The sequence below is a fragment of the Squalius cephalus genome, assembly GCF_949319135.1.
Source record: "Squalius cephalus genome assembly, chromosome: 14".
Taxonomy (NCBI): domain Eukaryota; kingdom Metazoa; phylum Chordata; class Actinopteri; order Cypriniformes; family Leuciscidae; genus Squalius; species Squalius cephalus.
The window spans coordinates 29,381,684-29,403,737 of NC_137135.1; the positions used below are offsets into that span (position 1 = coordinate 29,381,684).

The following is a 22,054-nucleotide window of genomic DNA, read 5'->3' on the forward strand; positions in this document are numbered from 1 at the left end:
TGTAAAGATCCTGTCAGAACTGCAATGTGACCGGGCTAGAAAAATAAATAAATAAATAAATAAAATAAAGTTAAATGATATGCTCTTCTAAGCAGAATCCACAAAATTCTACTTCAAAACTGAATCTTTTCCATAAAATGTCAGCACCAGTATAACAATCATTGATGATTTTAAACTGAATGTCCTTCGTTTAATTGGCCATTTAAGACAATAACAGTATTTGTTTCTAAATGTTTCATTATCAAAAAAAATGAACTTTTGCTGGTGTGTTGAAATCGTGGAATAATTTGCTTTCCTATTACTTTGTTATTGCACTTCTTATCGCACACTCTTCAACTCGGACAATTTAACAAACGCATTTGAATATGTAAGAGTGTTTTGAATTTGTTGTTTTAATGAATTCATATATTAATATAATTAAGGAATATTTTATTGCAAATTTCTTCATGTGTCATGTGATACACAGCTGGCGGAAACGCCGTGTTTATTCCACTTCCTGTCTAATCATGGCAACTGCTACGACCCCGGTTGGCCAAGATCAACCGAACAAAACAGCTTCTCCACCGGTCGTGTTTGATTTGTCTCAGCCTCCGGTCATCGAGGGATTCACCCCGCTGTCCAGGGCGAGGGAAGAGAACTTTAAAGACAAATTCATCAGGAAGACGAAAGAGAATCCCTTCGTTCCTATAGGTGAGTTACATAAAGCAGTGACAGACTTACACAAGCAGCACAACATACATTATATGATACAACCACCATAGAGCTTCATATGATCTTGTTTACCAACAGTTAAACACCGTTAAACATAAAATGCAAAGAGTTTTGAATGGGCTTAATGTATACATGCAATGCCACAGCATGGAAACGTCTCTTGTCATGCATTCAAGGTGATCTTTGGCATGATATGGCATATTCTGAATCACTCTACAGGGGTTCTACCATACAGCTGACATTTAACTTTTGCACTCATAGTTTGACTTTCATCTCCCCGTCAAAGTAACACCAGCATTTTAAACAGAGTTCCCTCTTCTGTGTTATGGAAGTGCTGCTGTGCAAATTCTTTGCTTTGTCAAAGCCAGAATAAAAGGATAACCAGGATAAAATACAATAAACAAAAACAGGGGCATTGTTGGCTTTGTTGGTGTTGAAGCTTGGTCAAGGCTGAATGTTTGAGACCAAGGCTGAATGTTTGAGTTAATAATAATAATAATAATAATAATAATAATAATAATAACAACAACAACGTATTTCTTATATATATATATATATAGGGCTGTCAAACGATTAATCGCGATTAATTGCATCCAAAATAAAAGTTTGTTTTTACATAATACATGTGTGTGTACGGTGTATAATTATTTTCTATATATAAATACACACACATGCATGTATATATTTAAGAAATATTTGCATGTATATACTGTGTATATATATTTATATTATATATAAATATTTTATATGTAAATAACACATTTTCTTAAATATATATATGCATGTGTGTGTATTTATATATAGAAAATAATTATACTCCAGTCCATACACAGACATAAATTATGTAAACACAAACTTTTATTTTGGATGCGATTAATCGTTTGACAGCCCTAAAATATATATATATATATATGTGTATATATTATTTTTGATGGCTACCTGGTAGATAGCCTACCAAGTTAAAAAAGTTTTCTAGTATTAACAATGACTGTTGTAACATTATATATTATTTTCCAAACATACTATTGTTCAAAAGCTTGGGGTTGTGAAGATTTTTTAATGTTTCTGAAAAAAGCATTTTATGTGCACCAAGACAGCATTTATTTGATTAAAAAATATAGTTTTAATTTGTTATATTATTACATATTTTTTACATTTAAAATAACTTTTTGCTATATTCATATATTTTACAATGTAATTTATTCCTTCAGAAATTATTTATAGGATCATTCCATCAAATCAACCAAATTTCAGAAACTTCCCCAGCTCAAATGTTTTATTTTGTTCATATTTTTTCTGTAGAAAGACAAACATAAATAGTGATGAAAACCAAAATATTAAATGTCACAGATGTATATTTACTGTGCAATCCACTATTTTGTAGAGAGGGGTCAAAATTACAATTTTCACCTGAGATTTGAAGCCAATTTACAGGGGTGTAAAATGACTTTCGAAAGATGACAGCATCATTATTTTATTTTTACACAGAGATTGGTTGGTCTATTAGTAAAATATGTTGACTTTAGCAATCTTTGTTTCATTATATGCCAACGGTGACAGTTCAAAAATGGCAAAAAGCACTTCTTGTGGGTTTTTTTTGCCACACGTTTACATGCCTGTAACTCAAGAAGTATTAAAGATATCTGAATATCCTTTTAGATTCTGGTTCTTAAACTTTTCTTTTGGTATCTTCCTTTTAAAGCCCCTCAATGGTTCAATCCCAGAGATATGGACATGTTAATGTGGCTCCATGAGTAAATTGTAAACATTTTCAGTGGGCAAAAACCAAATGTGGGTCACTTTGCATACATATTTTTTCTTTTAAAGAGGAATATCTGAAGAACAAATAATGTTGAAACTAGAAATGTGTATCGTGTTTTTCTATCAACACAATTGCATAGAACATACCTGTCTGTGTGAGAGCCAAAAATATTCCTTTTCCAACTTTGTCATGCTTGTAACTCTAAAAGATATCTTAAAATCCTTCTAGATTCTCATTCTTACTAAACTTTCCTTTTGAAATCTTCATTTTCAAGGTCCTATAAAGTTCAGTCCCATATGTGGATCTCAAAGCAGCTCCATGTTCAAAACAAAATGTGTTTCACTTAGCACACAGCTGATACTTATTGCATTAAAAGAGGAATTTCTGAAGAATAAACTAGAAATTTAAACTGGAAATGTATCTTGTTTCCCTCTATCAAAAGAATTGCATTAAACATAACTCTCTGAGTACCAAAAATCCACTGAAAATGGTTGGGGCACATTAACTTGCTCTCAAACATGTATTTATATCTATATTTGAATCAGTTTTAGGGATATTTGGAAGATGGGATTTTGTTCATTTTAACAGCTTCTGAAGCTACCAAGAGTTCAAATACGCAGTATCGTAACTGGTTATCGCATTGACATCCCAATATCTCTGGGATTGAACCATATAGGGTTTTAAAAATTAAGATTCCAAAAGAAAAGTTTCATAAGAACAAGAATCAGCATTACAAGAAATGACATTAAAATATCTTTAATACTCGAATTAAAGTATTAGTAAACTTATATAGTATAGAAATGATCTTAGCATAGAAATAAAGACATGAAAACTTCGGAAATTGTTTTGTTTTCGGGACTCAGAGAGATGTATTGTATTCAACTGTTTTGATAACTGGAAACAAGATACATTTCTAGTTTCAGTGTTATTTGTTCTTTAGGCATTCTTATACACAATAATCATCAGCTGTTTAAAAAGTTACCTAAATTTGGTTCTTGACCATTGAAAACGCTTAAAATTCAACAATATGAGCATGGAGCTGCTTTGAGTTCCCCATATTTGTGGGACTGAATTTTATAGGACCTTAAAAATTAAGATTCCAAAAGAAAAGTTAATTAAGAATGAGAATCTAGAAGGATATTAAGATATCTTGAATACTTTTAGAGTTACAGGCATGACAACTTTAGAAAAAGCATATTTATGGCTCAGACAGGTATGTTCTAAATAGATATAGATAGATATGTTTCTAGTTTTAACATTATTGTTCTTTATATATTCCTCTTTAAAAGAAAAAAGGTATCAGTTGTATTCAAAGTGACCCACGTTTGGTTTTTGACCACTGAAAATGTGTACAATTTATTTACCAATTTACTCATGGAGCCACATTAACATGTCCATATCTCTGGGATTGAACCATCGAGGGGCTTTCAGATGAAGATACCAAAAGAAAAGTTTAAGAACCAGAATCTAAAAGGATATTCAGATATCTTTAATACTTCTTGAGTTACAGGCATGTAAACGTGTGGCAAAAAAAACCCACAAGAAGTGCTTTTTGCCATTTTTGAACTGTCACCGTTGGCATATAATGAAACAAAGATTGCTAAAGTCAACATATTTTACTAATAGACCAACCAATCTCTGTGTAAAAATAAAATAATGATGCTGTCATCTTTCTAAAGTCATTTTTACACCCCTGTAAATTGGCTCCAAATCAAAAATTGTCATTTGGACCCCTCTCTACAAAATAGTGGATTACACAGTAAATATACACCTGTGTGACATTTAATATTTGGCTTTCATCACTATTTATGTTCGTTTTTGCACTGAAAAAATATTAACAGAATCAAAAATTTGAGGCGGGGACCTCTGGTTGAGTTGACAGACAGGGAATGACCCTATAATATGCTGATTTGGGGCTTGAGAAATATTTCATATTATCAATATCAGTGTTGAAAACAGTTAGCTACTTTGTTTTTGTGGAAGCTTTGATCATTTTCAATGGGACCCCAAATTGTACCGTATATAGTACTTTTGGCTGGGAGTAAGTGATCCTTGAAATCTTTAAATCACATTATTTTCTTTGTATCCGCTGATCTCTGGCTGAGTGAAGTTGTAAACATCAACGAGAATCCCAGGGCATGGTAGATTTTCCACTAAACACACCCTTCTCTCCAGCTGTGGGGTTTGAATGTGACCTATGCAGCTGTCCAGCTGGAGGCTACTCAAAATACAAGCTAAAGAAAACAGAAATGGATGATAGTATAAACAAATTTGGCATTAAATGTGTATTGCATGGTAATTATTCTTATTTTATGTTATATACAATCAAATGGAATAGCTTCAATTTTTCTGTGGTCTTCCTCCTCAGGTTGTTTGGGAACAGCCGGAGCATTGATCTATGGCCTCAGCGCCTTCAGACGGGGCAAGACCCGACAGTCCCAACTGCTAATGAGAGCCCGTATCTTCGCCCAAGGCTTCACGGTCGTTGCTATTATAGTGGGTGTGGCTGTGACAGCACTGAAACCCAAGCCCTGAAGAGAAGACAGAGACCCTGTTTGACCACATTGACAAGCGCCTTATATGGTCGATGGGTGAAATGTGATATGAATGTGGAGTGATCTGAACATTAAATGCCAATTGTTAGCATTTTTATTTTCTTTAACCCCTTCAGACCTGAAGTTTTCCCACTGGGCAAAATCAAAATAAGCCCAGTGTAAGATCTCATATTATAGATCGACAAGTGGCACTATTTATAAAAGTGTATCAAACTGCCACACTTATACACTCATTTAATACCCAGTATTTAATTTAAAGAGTGTCACAGTAGCCACTGTTTTGTGGGTAAAGCGTCTGGTTGACAGGCATAGTACCTGTTTTTCCATGTTGATGACCATTTCTTGAAACATTACATTGCTTACCTCAGTTTTCTATTATGTATATGTATGTAGACTAGTCAAGCTGCAGAGTAATCAAAGAAAATGGGGATTCTTGATATCTAAACTCTCCACGTGTAATAAATGTAAGACTTACTTGTTTAGAAAAGTTACAATGAACGTGTGAATTCAGAAGTTTTTTATTGAATTAATTTTATTTATGTATTGAACGTGTTATTGAATACACAATTATTGCATGTTCTGCATTGATGCACACATTTATTTGGAGTCAGGGTGAGGGCTAAGAGATCTAGAAAAGGGAGAAAAAAGAAATTTAACCAATTTTAAATGACAAATTACTAGATTGCTTCACTTAGTCAAAAAACATACAGATCGTTTTCTTTGGCTATTAATCTTTGTTAGTTGTAATATGCAAATACATTTCCAACCAAAATTCAGTTTTCAATGGAAACAAGGCCTCCTAACTTGTACAAACAAACTAGCATTTATACACCTGCCATTAAGTAACAAGCAGGACAACAAAGTCAACATCTGGACTGTAAAAAGCAGTATTATTTAACTTCCAGCATTTTTTGTAAAAGAACTATCTTCATTATTTCACTGTGCTACGCTTTATTTCAAGTGCTTTTAGACACTCGACTGATAAAGGCCTACAGATAGTAAGTCTCACAGTGAGAAAAGGTTTAGGCACAGGATTCATTGCTGTAGAATGAGAATCAGGAACTGTACACTTGACAAAGTATATGCTTTAAACTGTATTATTAGTCCCATATGAATGTAGTAACAGTGGAAAATATTAAGCACTATATGTGCAATGAAGGATTGCTGTGCAGTAACTTCTTCATTTGTAAAAATATTCTGTTAATTTAAGTAATTAAGAAGCTGTTATGAGCAACATGCATGGGAAATTAAAAACTGCTCGTAACTAATAATTATTTGAATATTGAAAAGTGGTAATGTGAAAATAATAATGGGTCAATAACCTTAGCAAGCTCAGAAATATAACGTCCCTCTTGGCAGTGAACAGAAATACAAAAAAGCAGATGATGCCAAACCCAGATACTGATTACACCACAGCATTCAACTTATGAAGACAGATAAATGACAAAAAAATACTACATAGGGTGAGAGATGGTAACTAAACTGTATCCAAGTATAGAATGTAAACAAATACTTCTATTTCCTTTGTAACAAGGCAACAAAGACACTTTTGGTTCCAGTGAATTCATGCTGTCTAATGGTTTGTAGGCACTGCAAATGTCACAACAATCACAAAGAAACTTGTAAGATGCACCACCAAACTTTTGGCATTCAGATAGAACTGCTGCCTTTCATGGCCATGGGGATTAAGAGAGAAACCATGAATTCGTTTGACCACAACTTACGGAATAGCTGAAATCCTCTGCCATTGCAAAACACCAGGGTACATAAATAGGAAGTTTAAATACAGTAAAGTGTACACATTCAATGACCCCATTAAAACATAAAAACTTAAATCTGTTTAAGTGTTCAGCCTCACTAAAATAGAGTGCAAGAGGGAACAAGAAAAGAAAGCCTAGGAAATACAAGAGGGAGTTATGTTAGCGAACCAGAGGCGTCTGTTTTAGAGAAATAAGAACGGAGCGCATCCGAGACACGTCTTTAGTCATGCGGCTGGTCTTGGGGTTGAAGTCGCATAGACGGGCCACTTTCTCCCATTCTGTTCCAGGACTGTCATCATCACACTCCTTGAGGAAGGCCTCCTCTGATGCTCTAGAAGAACAGACAGGAGAGAATCATGAGCACCAGAGGTCATGTCATGCCTCGACATCAACCCTGTTTCACAGACAAGGCTTAAGCCTAGTCCCAGACTAAAATACATATTTGAAATCTGAAAGCTACTTGTACTGACTTATCTTAAAATATGTCAGTGCCATTGTTTTGTCTCAAGATGCACACTAGTAATGTTTTCTTCTAAGGCACTTTTATGAAAGCCACGTAAACTCCCTAATTGAACTATGGTCTAAGCCCTGTCTGTGAAACCGAGCCCAAAAGAAATGAGAGATCGACCAACATTATTTTCTATGTCCGATCACCTATTGTAATTATTTTCTGTCCTAACCATGTCTGAACCATGACTTTTTTTTACAGTCTATGGTCACACTGAATGTGAAAGTCACACAATGTGACAATCACAGCCAATCAGAAGATATTTGTTATGAGTATATCCAGCTGTTTTGCCTAAACTTCTGTTTCTCAATTGAGAATGAAAGGGGAAACTTTTAAACCTATTAAAAAAACTAAAAAAACATGAATATCTGTCAAATATTGGTTGAACAAATTAATCAGATCTCTAAATGAAACGAGAAACAAAGCATGAATGTGATTATCATTCAAAAGTTTGGGGTAGGTAAGATTTGTTTTGAAAGAAATTATAGAAATTGTATTCAGCAAGGGCACACTATATTGATCAAAAGTGACAGTAAAGACATTTATAATGGGACAAAAGATTTCTATTTCAAATAAATGCTTTTTTTTTTTTAACTTACTATTTATCAAAAAATCCCGAAAGAAATGCATCACAGTTTCCACAAAAATATTAAGCAGCACAACTGTTTTCAACATTGATAATAATAATAAATGTTTTTTGAGCACTAAATCAGCATATTAGAATGATTTCTGAAAGTAATGATGTGAGTAATGATGCTGAAAATCACAGGAATAAATTACATTTTAAAATATATTCAAATAAAAAACAGTTATTTAAATGCGTAATAATAATTTCAGTTTTTACTGTATTTTTGATAAAATGCAGCATTGGTGAGCAGAAGAGCCTTCTTTCAAAAACATTACAAATCCTCAATGACCCCGAACTTTTGAACGGCAGTGTCGTATCTTTGTTCATGTGATGCAAGCAAGGAACTGTGCATTTATGTTATTTCACTGATTTGCATTAAACATACACAAAACCTATGGCATCAGAGTTGGGCTGTTTGTAGAAAGCCTTATCAGCGATCCTAGTGCACAAACAGGCAGGAAAGCAAAAGAGGAAATGAAAACAAGATAAAGGAGAGGAAGAGAAAAATAGGGAGAGAGGGATACATAAGAAGAACATCAACAGAAGTGTTAAAGTGCATCAAATCCTTTTTCGTGATACTAAGAAGACTGAAGATAAAAGTTCATATTAATCAACAGCATATGTGGTGCGGTTTGCTGTTCATTAACAAAGACAAAGTTTGATCATCCCCTCAGCACAAATTGTAAGTGCATTACTGCAAATAAGATTTTTGCTTCTAAGGAACAGGTCTACATTTTCTTAAAGCTTAGCCCTCATTGAACCCGGAATATTCCTTTATTGATTATTTTACTTGACGTGCCTTTGTTTCTCTCTCTGCTATTAGTTTACAAACACACAATATTGTAACGTGAATGAAAGGGATGGTACGGCAAATCAAAAATTGTAATATGATTGCTGCTGTCCTGCTGAGTTTAGCTCCAACCCTGCTCAAAAAAAGGCTGTCATACAGTATGTAATATCATACAGGTATAAACCCCTTTTTAATTGATTATAAAAATGTTCAAATATGGTTTACACATGTTAGTTTCCATGACAGAGTTCAAGATACATTTTTTCATCTTACTACTGGAGCTGCCAGGTTGCTGATTTCAAATAATTATTAAACAGCAAGCACAAACTATGTAACAGCGGCAGCCCTTCCGGCGCACTCAGTGTCTGAATTCACACCCTCTCAAGTGAACTATATTAGTGGAGTAATGTATGGAATAGTGAATGAGGGTATTCACTATTCACAGACACAGCCCAGACATTGATTAGCTTGTTCAGGTGTGTTTGATTATGGCTGGAGCTTAACTCTGCAGGACAGCGGCACTCAAGGGCCGACGTTGCCCATCCCTGGCATAAGTCAAAGTTCATGTCATTTCTATCAATAATAAAAAGCACGCAGACAACTTTATGAACAGTCTTCTCTGTACACATGGCAAAACTACAGTAAAACAAAGGGAATCAGATACCATGCAAAAGTCTGTTAAGAGGTGTGAGAGGTTGCTGACATTAAAAGCCAGCAGTAAGACTCACAATTAATTACGTTTACTTTTGAGTATGAGTAAAATGAAAGCTCCTCTAAAACATAGAATTCATATTAAAAAATAAAATGTCTTTAAATCAAGTAAAATAATACTGACAATAGTAAATAACAATAAAACTCAGTTCTAGCAATCATTTTATAAGACATTCTTCATTTCAAGTGTTTTCTTGTATGGACTGGTGGTTCACAACCGTTTGCATCCTAATTTTCACTAACAAAAACATATATTAAAGATGTTAGGGTGAAATACTTGTTGTTGGCTTTATTTTTCTCCATCTGTTCATTCTGGTGTACATGCCAGTCCTCCAGTTCTTTCCGGGCCTTGTCCCTCCACACAGCCTCGGCTGCTTTAGAGGCGGAATCTGCACATCGGAAACCAAGAGAAAGTTCATATACAAAGCTGCTTATTTCATTTGTCTTTGTTTGCAAGATAATAATACGTTTGGCTGCCTGTTTATGTTTTTAAAATACAAATTCCTTGAAAAATGAATCTGCTGCTTAAATAAAAGCATTTATCAAGTTTCTAACTATGTTTTGCTGGCCAGTATTACAAACTGGTACCTATTATGTGGATGTAACATAACTTAAAAGTGAAACTTTTTGATTACTGCTATTGTTAGAAATACCCTATTAGGTTTTGTCACTCATGATTCATTTATTTTACAACCGAAAATATCTGATAATCATGGAAACTTGTTTCCACCATGGAATGAAAAAATAAAAACTTTAAAAGTTTATATCTCACAATTCTGGCTTTATAATTCACAACTGCAAGTTTATATCTTACGATTCTGAGATATCTTGCAATTGCAAGTTTATTTCTTCTAATTCTGATTCAGAATTGTGAGATAAAAAGTCGCAATTACCGTTTTTATTTTTTATTCCGTGGAATAATAAAGGGGTTTCAGGGATGAAGTGCTTAGTATTCAGCTGGTCATGTGATCTAAACATGCTGGCCACCGTAAGAATGGACCAGTCTTATGTGGAAAAAAACTGGAATAGACATATTTGTCAAAAGTACTATTAACTAACTGATTTTAAGGCCTGGTTTCACAGACAGGGCTTAGATTAAGCCAGGAGTAAGCCTTTAATTAGGACATTTAAGTAACGTGTCTTAGAAAAAAGCATTACTGGTGTGCATCTTGAGGAAAAACAACGGTACTGACTTGTTTTAAGATATGTCAGTGCAAGTTGCTTTCAATTAAAACAGCTCAAACATGCATTTTAGTCTGGGACTAGGCTTAAGGCTTGTCTGTGAAACCGAGCATATATTAAAAAAACTTAAACCAAGCTTAAGTTAAATTTCCAGCATCTCATATCATGACATGCCAAATAATTGTCTTAATTGAACTTGGCAGGCTATCCAGTTAGTAACACACAAACACATTCTTATTGACGGTTATTTCTAATTCTACAGGAAATAATTCAATACCTAATTCCTCCAGCCGAGACTTTTGTTCCTCCCTCCATTGGCGCAGACTTTCAGGTTCTTGTCTCTGCATGTCGACCTGAGCAATGGCTGAGTAGCCATCAGTTGTGCCGTTGGCGTCCTAATGTTACAAATGATGATGTAATGTTAACAACGTCCTTTCCTGGCACAACTGGCAATTGTGTTGTAGTACATAATAACAAACAAGAACATTTAATGTGACAATATTAGTTGTTTTTTAACCACACTCACCTGAAACATATCTCCGTTTACAGCAGTAGCTGGTGCTTCTCCAAAATCACCTGCATTTAAATAGAAGAAACAGCGTGTTTCAGCACTTGTTAGGCAACAGTTTCTACACTGTGTTGATTCATGGAAACATTACAGGCATCACCGGAATGCAGCACACCTTGTTGGACTCTGAGTACGTAAAAGTCCTCTCTCACAATTTCTGGATCTAGTCAGCATGGGCTGGGCTGTTCTCTTTTATTATACTCAATTGCTTTTACTAGTGTGCTTTTCCAGTGGTTTGCTTGCTTGTCTTACCCTGAAAGGTACAGGTGTGACTTTAACTCCAGCATTAAAGCTGATGATGTGATGCTAGACTACTAAAAAACATTGACTAGAAAATTTGTAAAATTAGTTTTTAGTTCAGTTACACAGTAAACCATTCAATTATATATCAGAGTCTTCATGGTTGTTGATGATGAAGTAGATTAGATTCAGAGCACCTTTGCTATATTTTTGCTATATGTATTGTAATGACGATTAATTCTAGCAATCAACAAGTACAGTGTAATGATTTTGTAATCTTGGTTGTTTTTTGCTATAATTCATTTAATTTATTTGCAATGCTTTACTAAAAAGTACTGCGGCAGTACTATGGTACAGTGGGGGTATCCAGTGGTAATACCATGGTACTTCTATAGTACTGGTATATAATGTAATATCATATGTTACATACAGTTACTATAGTAACTATTAATTATGCATAATTACATGCAACTAAACCAAACCCTAACCCTAACCATATAGTAAGTACATGTTGTTACTTAATATTACTCAGTACTTACATGTATAATAACAGTGTAACAAAGACACCTAAAATAAGGCGTAACCATACTTTTTTGGACATGTACTATGGGATTCTTAAAAGCAAGTACCTGTAAATACCAAGGTACAAGAATTTCTGTACATTTAGTAAGGGATGGTCAAAAACCATGGTACCATGGTATTGTAAGGCACTTCACGGTACTTTTAAGAATACCACGGTAGATGTCCAAAAACAGGGTACCACTAGTACTTATGTACTAAGGATACTGTAGTATATTTTTACATTAGTTTTTACAGTAACGTTAAATAAATAAATAAATAAACTTGAATATTCATTTGATTAAGCAAAAGCAAACAGGCCGGCGTGACACACACACCTCCGATGAACGTGTACGTGTCCGCGGGCGGAGGTCCGTCGTCGTCCTCCATCGCACCGAAGCCGAAGCCGGCGCTGTCGTTCTCGATCACGGCGATCTCATTCTCCTGCTGGGCCAGAAACGCCGCGGCCGGGTCTTCTTCTGCATGAACGCCGTTGTCGGAGGCGACAAACCCAAAGTCGTCAGCCATGTTTAACAAAGTAACACCAGTTTCCGTAAAGCTGCACTAAAACCCTCCAGCTGTTTTGTTCTTCGAGCGAGTTGGTAGTGTTTGAAAGGAACAATAAACGTGGTTGTTAAAGGTCAAACGAAGACAGATTTGTATATAAAAAGTATATAAAGTAATTTTTACTTTTTAATGGCAGCAGGTTGGCTATGAGTTGAATGACGCGCAGCTCTGGTTGTTGGGAGTGTTGACAGGAACAAAAATGACAGGAACAATGTTGAACACACAGTTGATTGTGGTGTTGTGTCTCCATCTAGTGGAGAGAGTACGCACAGCAACCCTACAGCAAGCTATAGGTACTCGCGCCGTTCCGTTGATCATAATGATTTTGGTTATTTTTTGTTTAGCATATTTGGAAAACTTGACGAATTGCAATGCTGAGCTTTCAGGTTTTTTTTAAGCAGCACATGCTTTGACTTTTTGAGACTTTCTTGAAGACAATTTCCAGCAAGCTAGGTTGAAATTTGGATGTATTTATGCCGGAACAGTCCTCTAAAGTTCTAAAGTTTCATGATCTTGAGATTTTCCTACACCTCAATGAAGTACCTGAAAATGTAGTAAAGTCAAGAACAGTATAGATTGACCTATGTTGAACATAGTTTTCTGTATTATACACAGGTAAAATACTTGAATAAACTATGAATTAGTATGGGTAAATAAATAAATAAAATAAAAATAAGAAAGATGAGCCCACGTTTACAAAACATCAAATCTGTATTCTACAAACAATTGAGAACCTCAATAGACTCAATGAATTTACACAAACTTGAACATAAGAGTCTGGCCACGGGGGCGCGCCCACCGAGGCTCGTGCGTCAGGCCACCACGTGACGCATGACGTATTATCAAAGTCCTACTAAAAGAAAATCCAACAGGGAAAACCTGCGGCTTCTGTGCGCGACCTGACGCCCAAATCTAGAAAGTTGTGAAGTTTACTTGATCTCTATTTATAACAGCTCATCAGATCAGAAAACGGAAGGCTGCGATGTCTGTCGATCACAAGGAGGTAAATGCTCTGCTTCCCAACTTCTTTTTGGATGTACCGGCAGCAACTGGGCTTTAAAAGAGAGTGTATTACGTTTCTAGGTTACATGCATAGACTCTCATAGTATAAGTACTGCTGAAGGCTATTAACGGTAATGATGGCAAAATTATGCATCAGCTTTAGGATACTTTGGGACTTTTCCTAACATTGCAATTCGTTTACATTATAATGTGGCTTGGCAGCTAATCTGGAGTCTCTAAAGAGCTAAATGTTTTCTTCTTTGTAGGAAATATTCCTTTTTAGTGATCCTTTAGTTGTAATGATTACAAAGTAAAAAAATTGCTTCATTGATTGAAGGCAACGGCATTGGTTTTATTTTCACATATTGAGAAAAAAAGTAAAATTATGCAAAGTTCATGTATAGTTTGCAGTTTTCAAAGTACAAGATGTATGCTTGCACTCACATGAACCCTGTATAATATTGATAGAATTAGATAGAAATGAGTTCAGATAGCTTGATCACTTGCCGGTGTTTATGCATAGTTATGTGCTTTTAGCTCTAAAACATTAAAGCTATGAAACATTATTTCATTTTTAATTCGCCCTAGGGGATGAAATGTCAGGCTTATGAATGAATATTATTTTAAAAGTAATTTTGATCACAAAGGACTGAATGAAATTGGAGGTAGTTAGTGGAAAATTGAAATGCACTCAGAAAAAGAGGACCTTTCAGAACGTACAATGCCCTCTCAATTACAGTTTTGCCACAGGGTTTGACAACAGCTGCAGTTTTGTTCTCTCAAATTGTATTCAGTCTGACATAACCTGCTTAGGGTGGCACAGCTTTGCCGTCTAAAACATATGTTATTCGCACAGTGCGAGAAGACCATTCAGAATTCATAATGGTTTCGCAATTGGAGTTTTACCACAGGGCAAACACAGCGCTGTTGCATTCTCAAATTGCTGTCACATACCCAACTGTGGGTGCAACCATGAAACATATGTTATCCACATTGAGAGGAATGTTCATTTGGCTTCCCACCCATCCAACCTGCCTTCTGATGTCTTTTTCTGGTAGTTCATGGGTTTAAATGTTACATCTAGAGCCAGAGAATCTGAGGTAGTAGATGTTTTCTCTTCCTTCACTCCCTCCCTCCCTCTCTCTTTCCCCCTCTCCGTGACTCGTGGGTGTTGGGCTGAAATAGTTTGGTGTAGTTTTACATTCCTTATATAGCCTGTGGAGTAAGAGAGACGTGGAGCGAACCCGTGTCACAAAGAAGGAGGGGAGGGAGTTGAGCTTTGCCAGCAGTGAGAAAGTCAGGCTGTCTTGCAGTGCCAGATTTCCACTTGGTTTTCTGGAGGTTTGGGTGACAAGTTTGGTCCGTGGCATAAGGTATGTGTGCGCCGTGCCACATTGTAACAGGTAAACTCTGTGTGGGATAGGATAGCCTCTGGAGTTTGGAGACTATAAGTCACAGGGAGGGGGGAAATGTCATGATTTTGGGGACTCGGCTTTTAGTTTTATGTCATGTTACTATTTGCTATTGTAACACAATCAACAGTGATGCTATGATTTGCTGGAGGTGCCACCCGTGGATTATTTAGTGTTTGAGGAATAATATGCAGTAGTTATTACATTAATCTGCTATCATCATGCATAAGCGTGTCATGTGCTCATGCTTTATTCAAACAGCCATTGAGTGCTATGAATCTATGCCGAGCTTCTTAAATGTGCTGGGTTGTCATAATATATAGCATTTTCACTCATGGATTTGCTAGAGTGTAGATAATGTGCACTTTCATTGTGGATCACTGACCAGTAATTTGCAGTTAACCATATAGGTGCTTATTTCTGTCACCTACCTGATAATTAATTTAAATAAGCCGAATCTCAAATGTCTCCATGAACGCTGCCGTGAACAATTGAACTCACAGGAATAAAAGTGTTTTCAAATGGTTTCAGTGCTGTTAACCTCAAGCCAATCTTAAAACCTTATATTTATACTTTTGTTTAGTTGTCAAGTCATTTTTTTTTTATGTGTGTGTAGTGTTTTTCACAATACACATGGTTTTAAACCAGCTTTACAGACATTTTATTATCTTAGAGCTGGGCGATAGCCTACATTTATATTGCTTTATGTGAGTATGCTGTATGTATGCAAATAAAGTTGGACATACTTCTATATCCAACTTTTTTTAAAGAGCTGTTCGACAATATACTTATGATATAAGCTTTTGAAAGGTTCTAAAAGAGGGTGATGCCGTAACCATTTTGCGTTCCCAAAAGAACCTTTTTAAGAGTGTATTAGTATACATAGCTTTACGAGAGTGTACTCTATGTATGCGAGTAAATTTGGTTATATTGTTCAAAATTGTACTATATAATTGTTCGAGATTTCTTGGTTGTTGGGTTTAATTCACGCACAGCCAGACATCAACAGCATACCAGACACTGTTCACGTATGTGGCTCTGGAATGTTTGGTAAATAACCTTGTTAGGAGCTCAGAATCACTTGTAATATTATTACTACATGATGGAATGAAACCATAATCTCTCTTCTGCTTGTTTTCTTTTCAGGCCATGAATATATATTCTGTAACACTCAACGGACCTGCTCCCTGGGGCTTTCGGCTTCAGGGAGGCAAGGACTTCAACATGCCCCTGACCGTGTCCAGGGTAAGTGACCTCATCTTGGATGTAGCGATGGGTAATAGACATGTTTTGTTATCAGCTTAAGCTGTCAGCTGTATATTAATGATGTATTCATCCCATTTGTTCCCTTTAACATTTCAGTTTGACAAATGAACAAGGTGTTTCGCAGACTCCATTTAGATAGCGTGCATCCATCACTCACTCAAGGTGTTTTCATCCCCCTAATGAGGTTTTGCTCCAATTCTGTGTTAGTTTACGGTCCCGTCTGTGCGTGCAGAAAGACATCAAACACAAACTCAAAAGGAAATGCAATCGAGTTAATGAGAACAGTGTGCTCAGTGCTTCATGAGGTCTATTTCAACACTTGCATTCCTTCAGAAACATGTCACCGCTTGATATCAACCCCATAAGAAAAGGGCTGCTTCAGAACTCCATTCAGATGTCTCCTCACAAGGATATGTTATGCTTTGTTTAGTTTCCAGCATGCGTTGTTCTCTCTTTAAGGTCATTGAATCTTGGCTTAATGGCACCTCCAATGGAGCATATTGAACAGATCAGGTCCAGACGCAGAATTTCCATTCCTTATATGAGCAGTGTTGTTTGTAGTATACACACAATGTCAGCTCTGGTAGCTATTGCTGTTGTGAACCTAAAAAGTCATTTCGTATGTATACGAATACCATAGGGACGATTGAGGCCTTAGTTTTGATAAAGGCGATGCGTGTACGTAGGTTGATTCCACAAAAAAAAACATTAAATATTGTGACTCAGTTTGTTGAGCATCCTAACTAGCAATGCGTTTCCCAAAAGTATTGTTAGCCAACTATGGTTGCATGTTCCATCATTACATCGTGGTTCAACGATTCAGCATTTTAACAGAAACCGTTGTGAAATACCTAGTTAATTTCTCCAACGATGAACTGTAGTGCGGTGGTTAAGCAGCGAGTTACGTCATTGTTTGTGAAACACCCCAGCACAAGACTGGAACACTGGATTAGCTTGGGGCAAGACTGTCTGTTTGCTCAACCAATGATAGATGAGTTTGAAAAGTAATTTCTATAAGTTATGCTAGTGCACAAGTCTTGTCGTCTTGTTTTATTGCATTAAGTAATGTGTCTTGTTCTTCATAGCTTTTCTTGTCTACATCTGCATGTACTTCTTAATGATTGATATTGATTTATTGGCCTTTTTTTTAGTAATGACTAGAGATGCACCGATTGATCGGCTGGTGACCGGAATTGGCCGATTTTCACGTGATCGGCCGTAACCGGCGACCGGCCGGTCAGTCTGACAAATGCCGATTTTATGCCGGACAAATGCACTCGGGCGCCACATGATTAACATCGCGCAACATCAGCATCACACGTGCACACGGAGCACATGTAGAAAACCTCGTGAATTACGTCCGTTCAGACCGCAAGCGCGTATTTTTTTTCGGCGTGCATGTTAATCAATGAGTGCTTTTACAACGGGAGCAGGAGCAGCGCGTGAGCTTCAAGTAGGAGCGTCGCGAGCAGTGAAGCGCGTGTTTCGGCGGCGAGTCTATTTGCTGCACTGCTCACGCTCAATTAAAGGGAAAGCACACTTTTGATGGAAAGTAGCCTAAATAGGGTTTCACAAAAAAAGTGCCCTAAATGCACAGAATTTGTGTGTTTTAACAAGAACTGGAGTAGGCTATGTCAGAAAAGAAAACAAAGACTGACATTTTGTACCCATTTAAACTTGTTTTACTATTCAGTTTGTACAAGTGATTGCAATAGGCCTGTGTGTGTGTGCTTTGAGAAATGTCTTTATACTGCAAGGCTATATTTATTTTATTGTTTATTTATAATTTTATTGCCATTCCCTGTTTTCATACAGGCGTTTCGTTTGCTAAATACATATATAAAATTATTGGATATTGAATGTGAAAAGGAAATGGTTCTTCCACAACACTGCACTTTAGATGTGTGTGAACTATGCAAATTGTAAAATGTTCTATTACAGAAAAGATATAAAATAAATATTTGTGTGTGCTGTAAAGTGGTTAGAAAAAATGAAATCGGAATCGGCTAAAATCGGTATCGGCAGGTCAAACTTAATGAAAAATCGGAAATCGGAATCGGCCCAGAAAATTGTAATCGGTGCATCTCTAGTAATGACTTACCACTTGGCTAAAGAAGTTACCAAAAGTAGCATTTCACTTGTGCAAAAGTTCCAAAATTTCCTGGCCAGTTTTCATTTACTTTTTAAATTATTTCATGTTAATATCGGCTTCTAAATCTAAATATTGAGGAACAATAACTGGACTTTCTATGTTTTCAGATTTCCCTTTCTTTTTCTGACGTGGTAGCATAACCTGCAGCCGTGTACATCTGTTTAGCCCTCAGACGTCTGTCAGCATTGATGACTTGCATTGACACTTAAATGTTAAATGTCTGCTTCAGTCAAAATGGTGACTTCATCCGTCAGTGTGCGAGCCGGCCATAAAGCCGCCTGCTGTTGCCAGATGTTATGCAATAGCAGGAGCGTGTCTGTGCGTGTCATTCGTAACCTGATTTAACTTCTCATAAAGTGCATTGCAGGGTCTTTGGTTTAGGAAGAATGATTTCATTACAGGACTGAACAGACACCGGCATCTCCTTCACGCTAGAGCTAACATAGCAAAAATGATGACTATCATTTTGGAAATGAAGGATATCTTCTTCTTTTTGAGTTAAACTGCAGGAACCGCTTCAACGTTAATTCGAAGAAATGGAAACTTGATAAAAGATAAGTGTCCTGAGATAAGAGATAAGTCCATCCAGATGGATCAGTTATTTACTTTATATTTCAGTGGCTCTCTAGGCCTCATAAAGACTATTCTAAATTAAAGCCCTAAATTGGCAAGTGATCACCATTTACTACCTCAATGCTAATCACATGACCTGGAACGTGCCGTATGTTTAACACATCGCAGTAAAGCAAACATTTCATATCTCAGTCGTCCTCGCCTCTTGACAGATGTGAAAATGAATTTTCAAAGGAATGTTACAGTCGGACAGCTTCCTATGTTCAGGTTGACATCAGCCAGTCATTACTGTGACAGGAGGTGACTCATTAGGTGTGTTTGTTCTGTCGTTTGAGATTACACTATGCTTTTAAAGGTGATTTGTTAGTCTGATATGAAGGACGGTGATTCATTCATCTTGACAGAAGGCTACACCCTTCCACATTGCCGTACTGTTGAGTTATGCAGTGTTAAATCACGCTGGGTTGAAGCATATCGTGAGTTAATGAAGATATGCTCTGTCCACAGGTTTTAAAGGGGAGTAATCTGAAGATGGGTGGTCTGTTTCCCCCCTTCTCCTCAATGGGAGAACAAAGAGGTTAAAGAGTGAGGTATTATGTGCTGATGCACACAAGGCTGGCCATTCAAACAGGAGAATGATGAAATGGAACATAGTGGCTTATTTATAGAGGACTGCTTAAACATTTGCTGTTATACACAATAATTAGTGGTACTTGATTTGAACAAACCACTAATCCCGTGTTTTAAACTTTGGCATCTAACTCATTCTGCACCGCTTGTGCTATATAAACTAATGATAGTCTTTGAGGAAAGGTGCTTTTCTAAGCAATCTAGTTTACAGTTTTCACCAGTTGGATGATAAACATGCGCAGAAATCCCAGAGACTTCCATTAAATGAGGGATCCAAGCTATATTTAGGCACCAGAATGTCTTTTGTTTGCTTTCTTTTGACTTGGGGCATTAAGTATCCACCTAGTAACACCCTAGCAACCATATAATTAGCTAAAAACCACCCCAGTCCCACATTACTATTACAGTCTAGCAGTATTAGCGACTGTATTTTCCCCATGTCATAAATATGGATTGAGTTCATCAGCTGATGGTATTTGGAAACTGGAATGGCCTTAATATTTCTCCGAGCATTTCCCTTTCTTTCCTCCTTTCCTTCACCACCTCCTCCTTCTCCTGTTCGCTTTCCATTGGACACCTCGGCACATTTCTTCAGCATTCCTGGGATTTTAACACTGCTTTACTTTTTCTGGCAACAGAGCAGCCCTTTGTACCCACTATCCATTAATGTCTCCAGTCATCATTCCCAAAACCAGATGACATGGTTCTTGGACCTCAAAGGAATACTTTCCTAGTGAAATAAATGCAAGTGAAACCTACAGATGAGATGACACACACTAACAGTTGGATCTGTGTGTACTAGCTGTGAAATCCATAATGATTACAGTGTACAAATGTTATGATTTGTATTTGCTTCAGTGGATGTCCATCTGGATTGGATTAGCAGGCAAAATGCCATTCAAGAAATTAAACGAAAATTATGTATGATGTAATCTTTAGAAGATTAAGAGAACAGTCTGAGTTTTCTTTTTGCAATTTTGTTCCCTGGGGTTCCAGCTCTGTGACGTTAACCCGAACTGAAGCTGGTCTGCTCCCTTGATGAAGACATTTATTACTTTGTGCATATTACTCTGGAGGTTAGAGACCCCATGAAATCAAAATGGGATTTTGTGGCTTTTAGTCAATGACTGTAAGCCTTTAGGCCATCTACATGCTAGTGTGCTTTTAAAAGTTGACATAATCCAATTTATATCAGATATAAGGATTTCAAGTTAACAGTCCTTTTTTCTCTTTCAGGAAAACAGACCTAAAATATTGTTGACTAAATCTGCGCTCACTTATTTTGTTCAGCAGCCATATGTTCTCTAGAATGAGAAAGTTCCTCTATTGGCTAATAATGTTTATAGTTTTATATTTATGTTAACATTTTTATAAAATGAAATGTTCTATGCCCTTAGAATCCTTTATGGTCTTATTTCAGTGGAACTCAAAAATAGTCATTTGAAAGGATATTTACACGGCTCTTTTCTGTACTAGTACAGTTCAGGGTTCCCATGGTTGTCAAGACAATGAAAGAAAATGTTATTATTATTCACTGATAATCTTTCACGTTCGTATTCAGAACCCGATTTTTTAAAAAGGCCGAGCTACAGCGGAGTTTGGGGTTTTCAGTGAATACATACCTACCTACATTTTGGTCTGTTCCTCTGAGAGTAAAGCACACAAGTAGATGACTGTCATAATATATTTGTGTTATTTGTGTTGGGCTTCATAGCTCTTGTCACCAAGAACTGTCTAAAGATTATTTAAAAATTTAGTTTTGTGTTGCTCTGGGAAAAAAAAAAAAAAAAAGAGCAGGTCATTATGGTTTTGTAACAACATGAGTGAGTGAACAATGACAGCATTTCCCTTTTGGCTGAATTATTACTTCAACAAAATAAAAGAGAGGCATGCCTTCGACGTTCATCATGAGGAACATTTAGTTCATGGTTTACTGATCGTATTCCCAGTGTCTCTGGCCTGTGGACCTAATCATCTGAGTTTGTCACAGTCATTTTAACAAGTTTGTCAATATGTTTGTTTGCTTTTGGAGGGATTGTTAGCCAGCATGGCAGTGGCTGTTCTAAGAGACCTCTGAAGACAGTTTGGTTTAAAGCTTGGCTCTCACATCCAAGATATTTATGGCTCACTCGTATCAGCTGACGCAATTGCTCTGAGGCCCACAGTCTTACAGCCCCCCAAAAGGAAATGGAAAGTGAAATGCAGCAAGGATTTTAATGGGGTGGTCTTTAGGGTCGCCGCATAAACTTTCAGCACCATCATGGACAAAAGGATAGGCCACTGCGTGTCTGGGGTAGAAAATTGTAAATGGGCCATGATTTTAAAGCATCAGATATCCAGGACATACATGGGATATGTCAAAGACTCCATTCTTCTTGTTGATTGTGACCCAAATCATCCTCCAATGAACATCTAATATGGCTGCCGTCCTCGTTTGTAGCTGTTTATACGAGTGTATTTTCTTGTGTAGTCCTGCACA

At 36.6% G+C, this 22,054-nt stretch overlaps 3 protein-coding genes across 8 annotated transcripts in view; 2 read left to right on the forward strand and 1 right to left on the reverse strand.

Annotated features, from left to right (window-relative positions):
• Nucleotides 1-467: 467 nt before the first annotated feature.
• On the forward strand, nucleotides 468-6,446 carry higd2a (HIG1 hypoxia inducible domain family, member 2A). The gene is made up of 2 exons (XM_079891990.1): nucleotides 468-690; nucleotides 4,842-6,446. Exons 1-2 carry the CDS (start codon nucleotides 507-509, stop codon nucleotides 5,006-5,008), a joined length of 351 nt encoding a protein of 116 aa, XP_079748116.1. The 5' UTR covers nucleotides 468-506; the 3' UTR covers nucleotides 5,009-6,446.
• cltb (clathrin, light chain B) lies at nucleotides 5,743-12,787 on the reverse strand. Of its 4 annotated transcripts, XM_079891987.1 has the most exons (7): nucleotides 12,664-12,787; nucleotides 12,312-12,561; nucleotides 11,134-11,183; nucleotides 10,885-11,002; nucleotides 9,703-9,814; nucleotides 8,310-8,363; nucleotides 5,743-7,119 (listed from the first exon to the last, which is right to left on the reverse strand). In XM_079891987.1, the coding sequence occupies exons 2-7, from the start codon at nucleotides 12,499-12,501 to the stop codon at nucleotides 6,948-6,950; spliced, it is 696 nt and encodes a 231-aa protein (XP_079748113.1). In that variant the 5' UTR covers nucleotides 12,502-12,561; nucleotides 12,664-12,787; the 3' UTR covers nucleotides 5,743-6,947. The 4 variants fall into 4 exon arrangements, with proteins under 4 accessions (XP_079748113.1, XP_079748115.1, XP_079748112.1 ...); XM_079891989.1 differs by lacking the exon at nucleotides 8,310-8,363 and having other exon boundaries at nucleotides 12,664-12,779; XM_079891986.1 differs by having other exon boundaries at nucleotides 12,312-12,754.
• A 594-nt stretch (nucleotides 12,788-13,381) lies between these two features.
• pdlim7 (PDZ and LIM domain 7) overlaps nucleotides 13,382-22,054 on the forward strand; it is a 44,238-nt gene continuing 35,565 nt past the window's right edge. Inside the window, exons 1-2 of one of the 3 annotated variants that reach the window (XM_079891983.1) lie at nucleotides 13,382-13,543; nucleotides 16,101-16,199. In XM_079891983.1, coding sequence (XP_079748109.1) covers nucleotides 13,523-13,543; nucleotides 16,101-16,199 — 120 coding nt within the window. In that variant the 5' untranslated portion in view covers nucleotides 13,382-13,522. Of the gene's footprint in view, nucleotides 13,544-14,735; nucleotides 14,916-16,100; nucleotides 16,200-22,054 lie in introns of those variants that run through there. The other 2 variants (XM_079891985.1, XM_079891984.1) reach the window with 2 other exon arrangements.

What these genes read in the sequence shown, in the direction of transcription:
- higd2a (XM_079891990.1), top strand. Translation starts at nt 507, where the DNA reads ATGGCAACTGCTACGACCCCGGTTGGCCAAGATCAACCGAACAAAACA. An exon ending in GAATCCCTTCGTTCCTATAG is followed by an intron (nt 691 to 4,841) that starts GTGAGTTACATA and finishes CTTCCTCCTCAG; the next exon opens with GTTGTTTGGGAACAGCCGGA.
- cltb (XM_079891987.1), bottom strand. Translation starts at nt 12,501, where the DNA reads ATGGCTGACGACTTTGGGTTTGTCGCCTCCGACAACGGCGTTCATGCA. An exon ending in GTCTCGGCTGGAGGAATTAG is followed by an intron (nt 9,815 to 10,884) that starts GTATTGAATTAT and finishes TCCGATGTGCAG; the next exon opens with ATTCCGCCTCTAAAGCAGCC. An exon ending in TCTGATGCCATAGGTTTTGT is followed by an intron (nt 7,120 to 8,309) that starts GTATGTTTAATG and finishes CTGTTCTTCTAG; the next exon opens with AGCATCAGAGGAGGCCTTCC.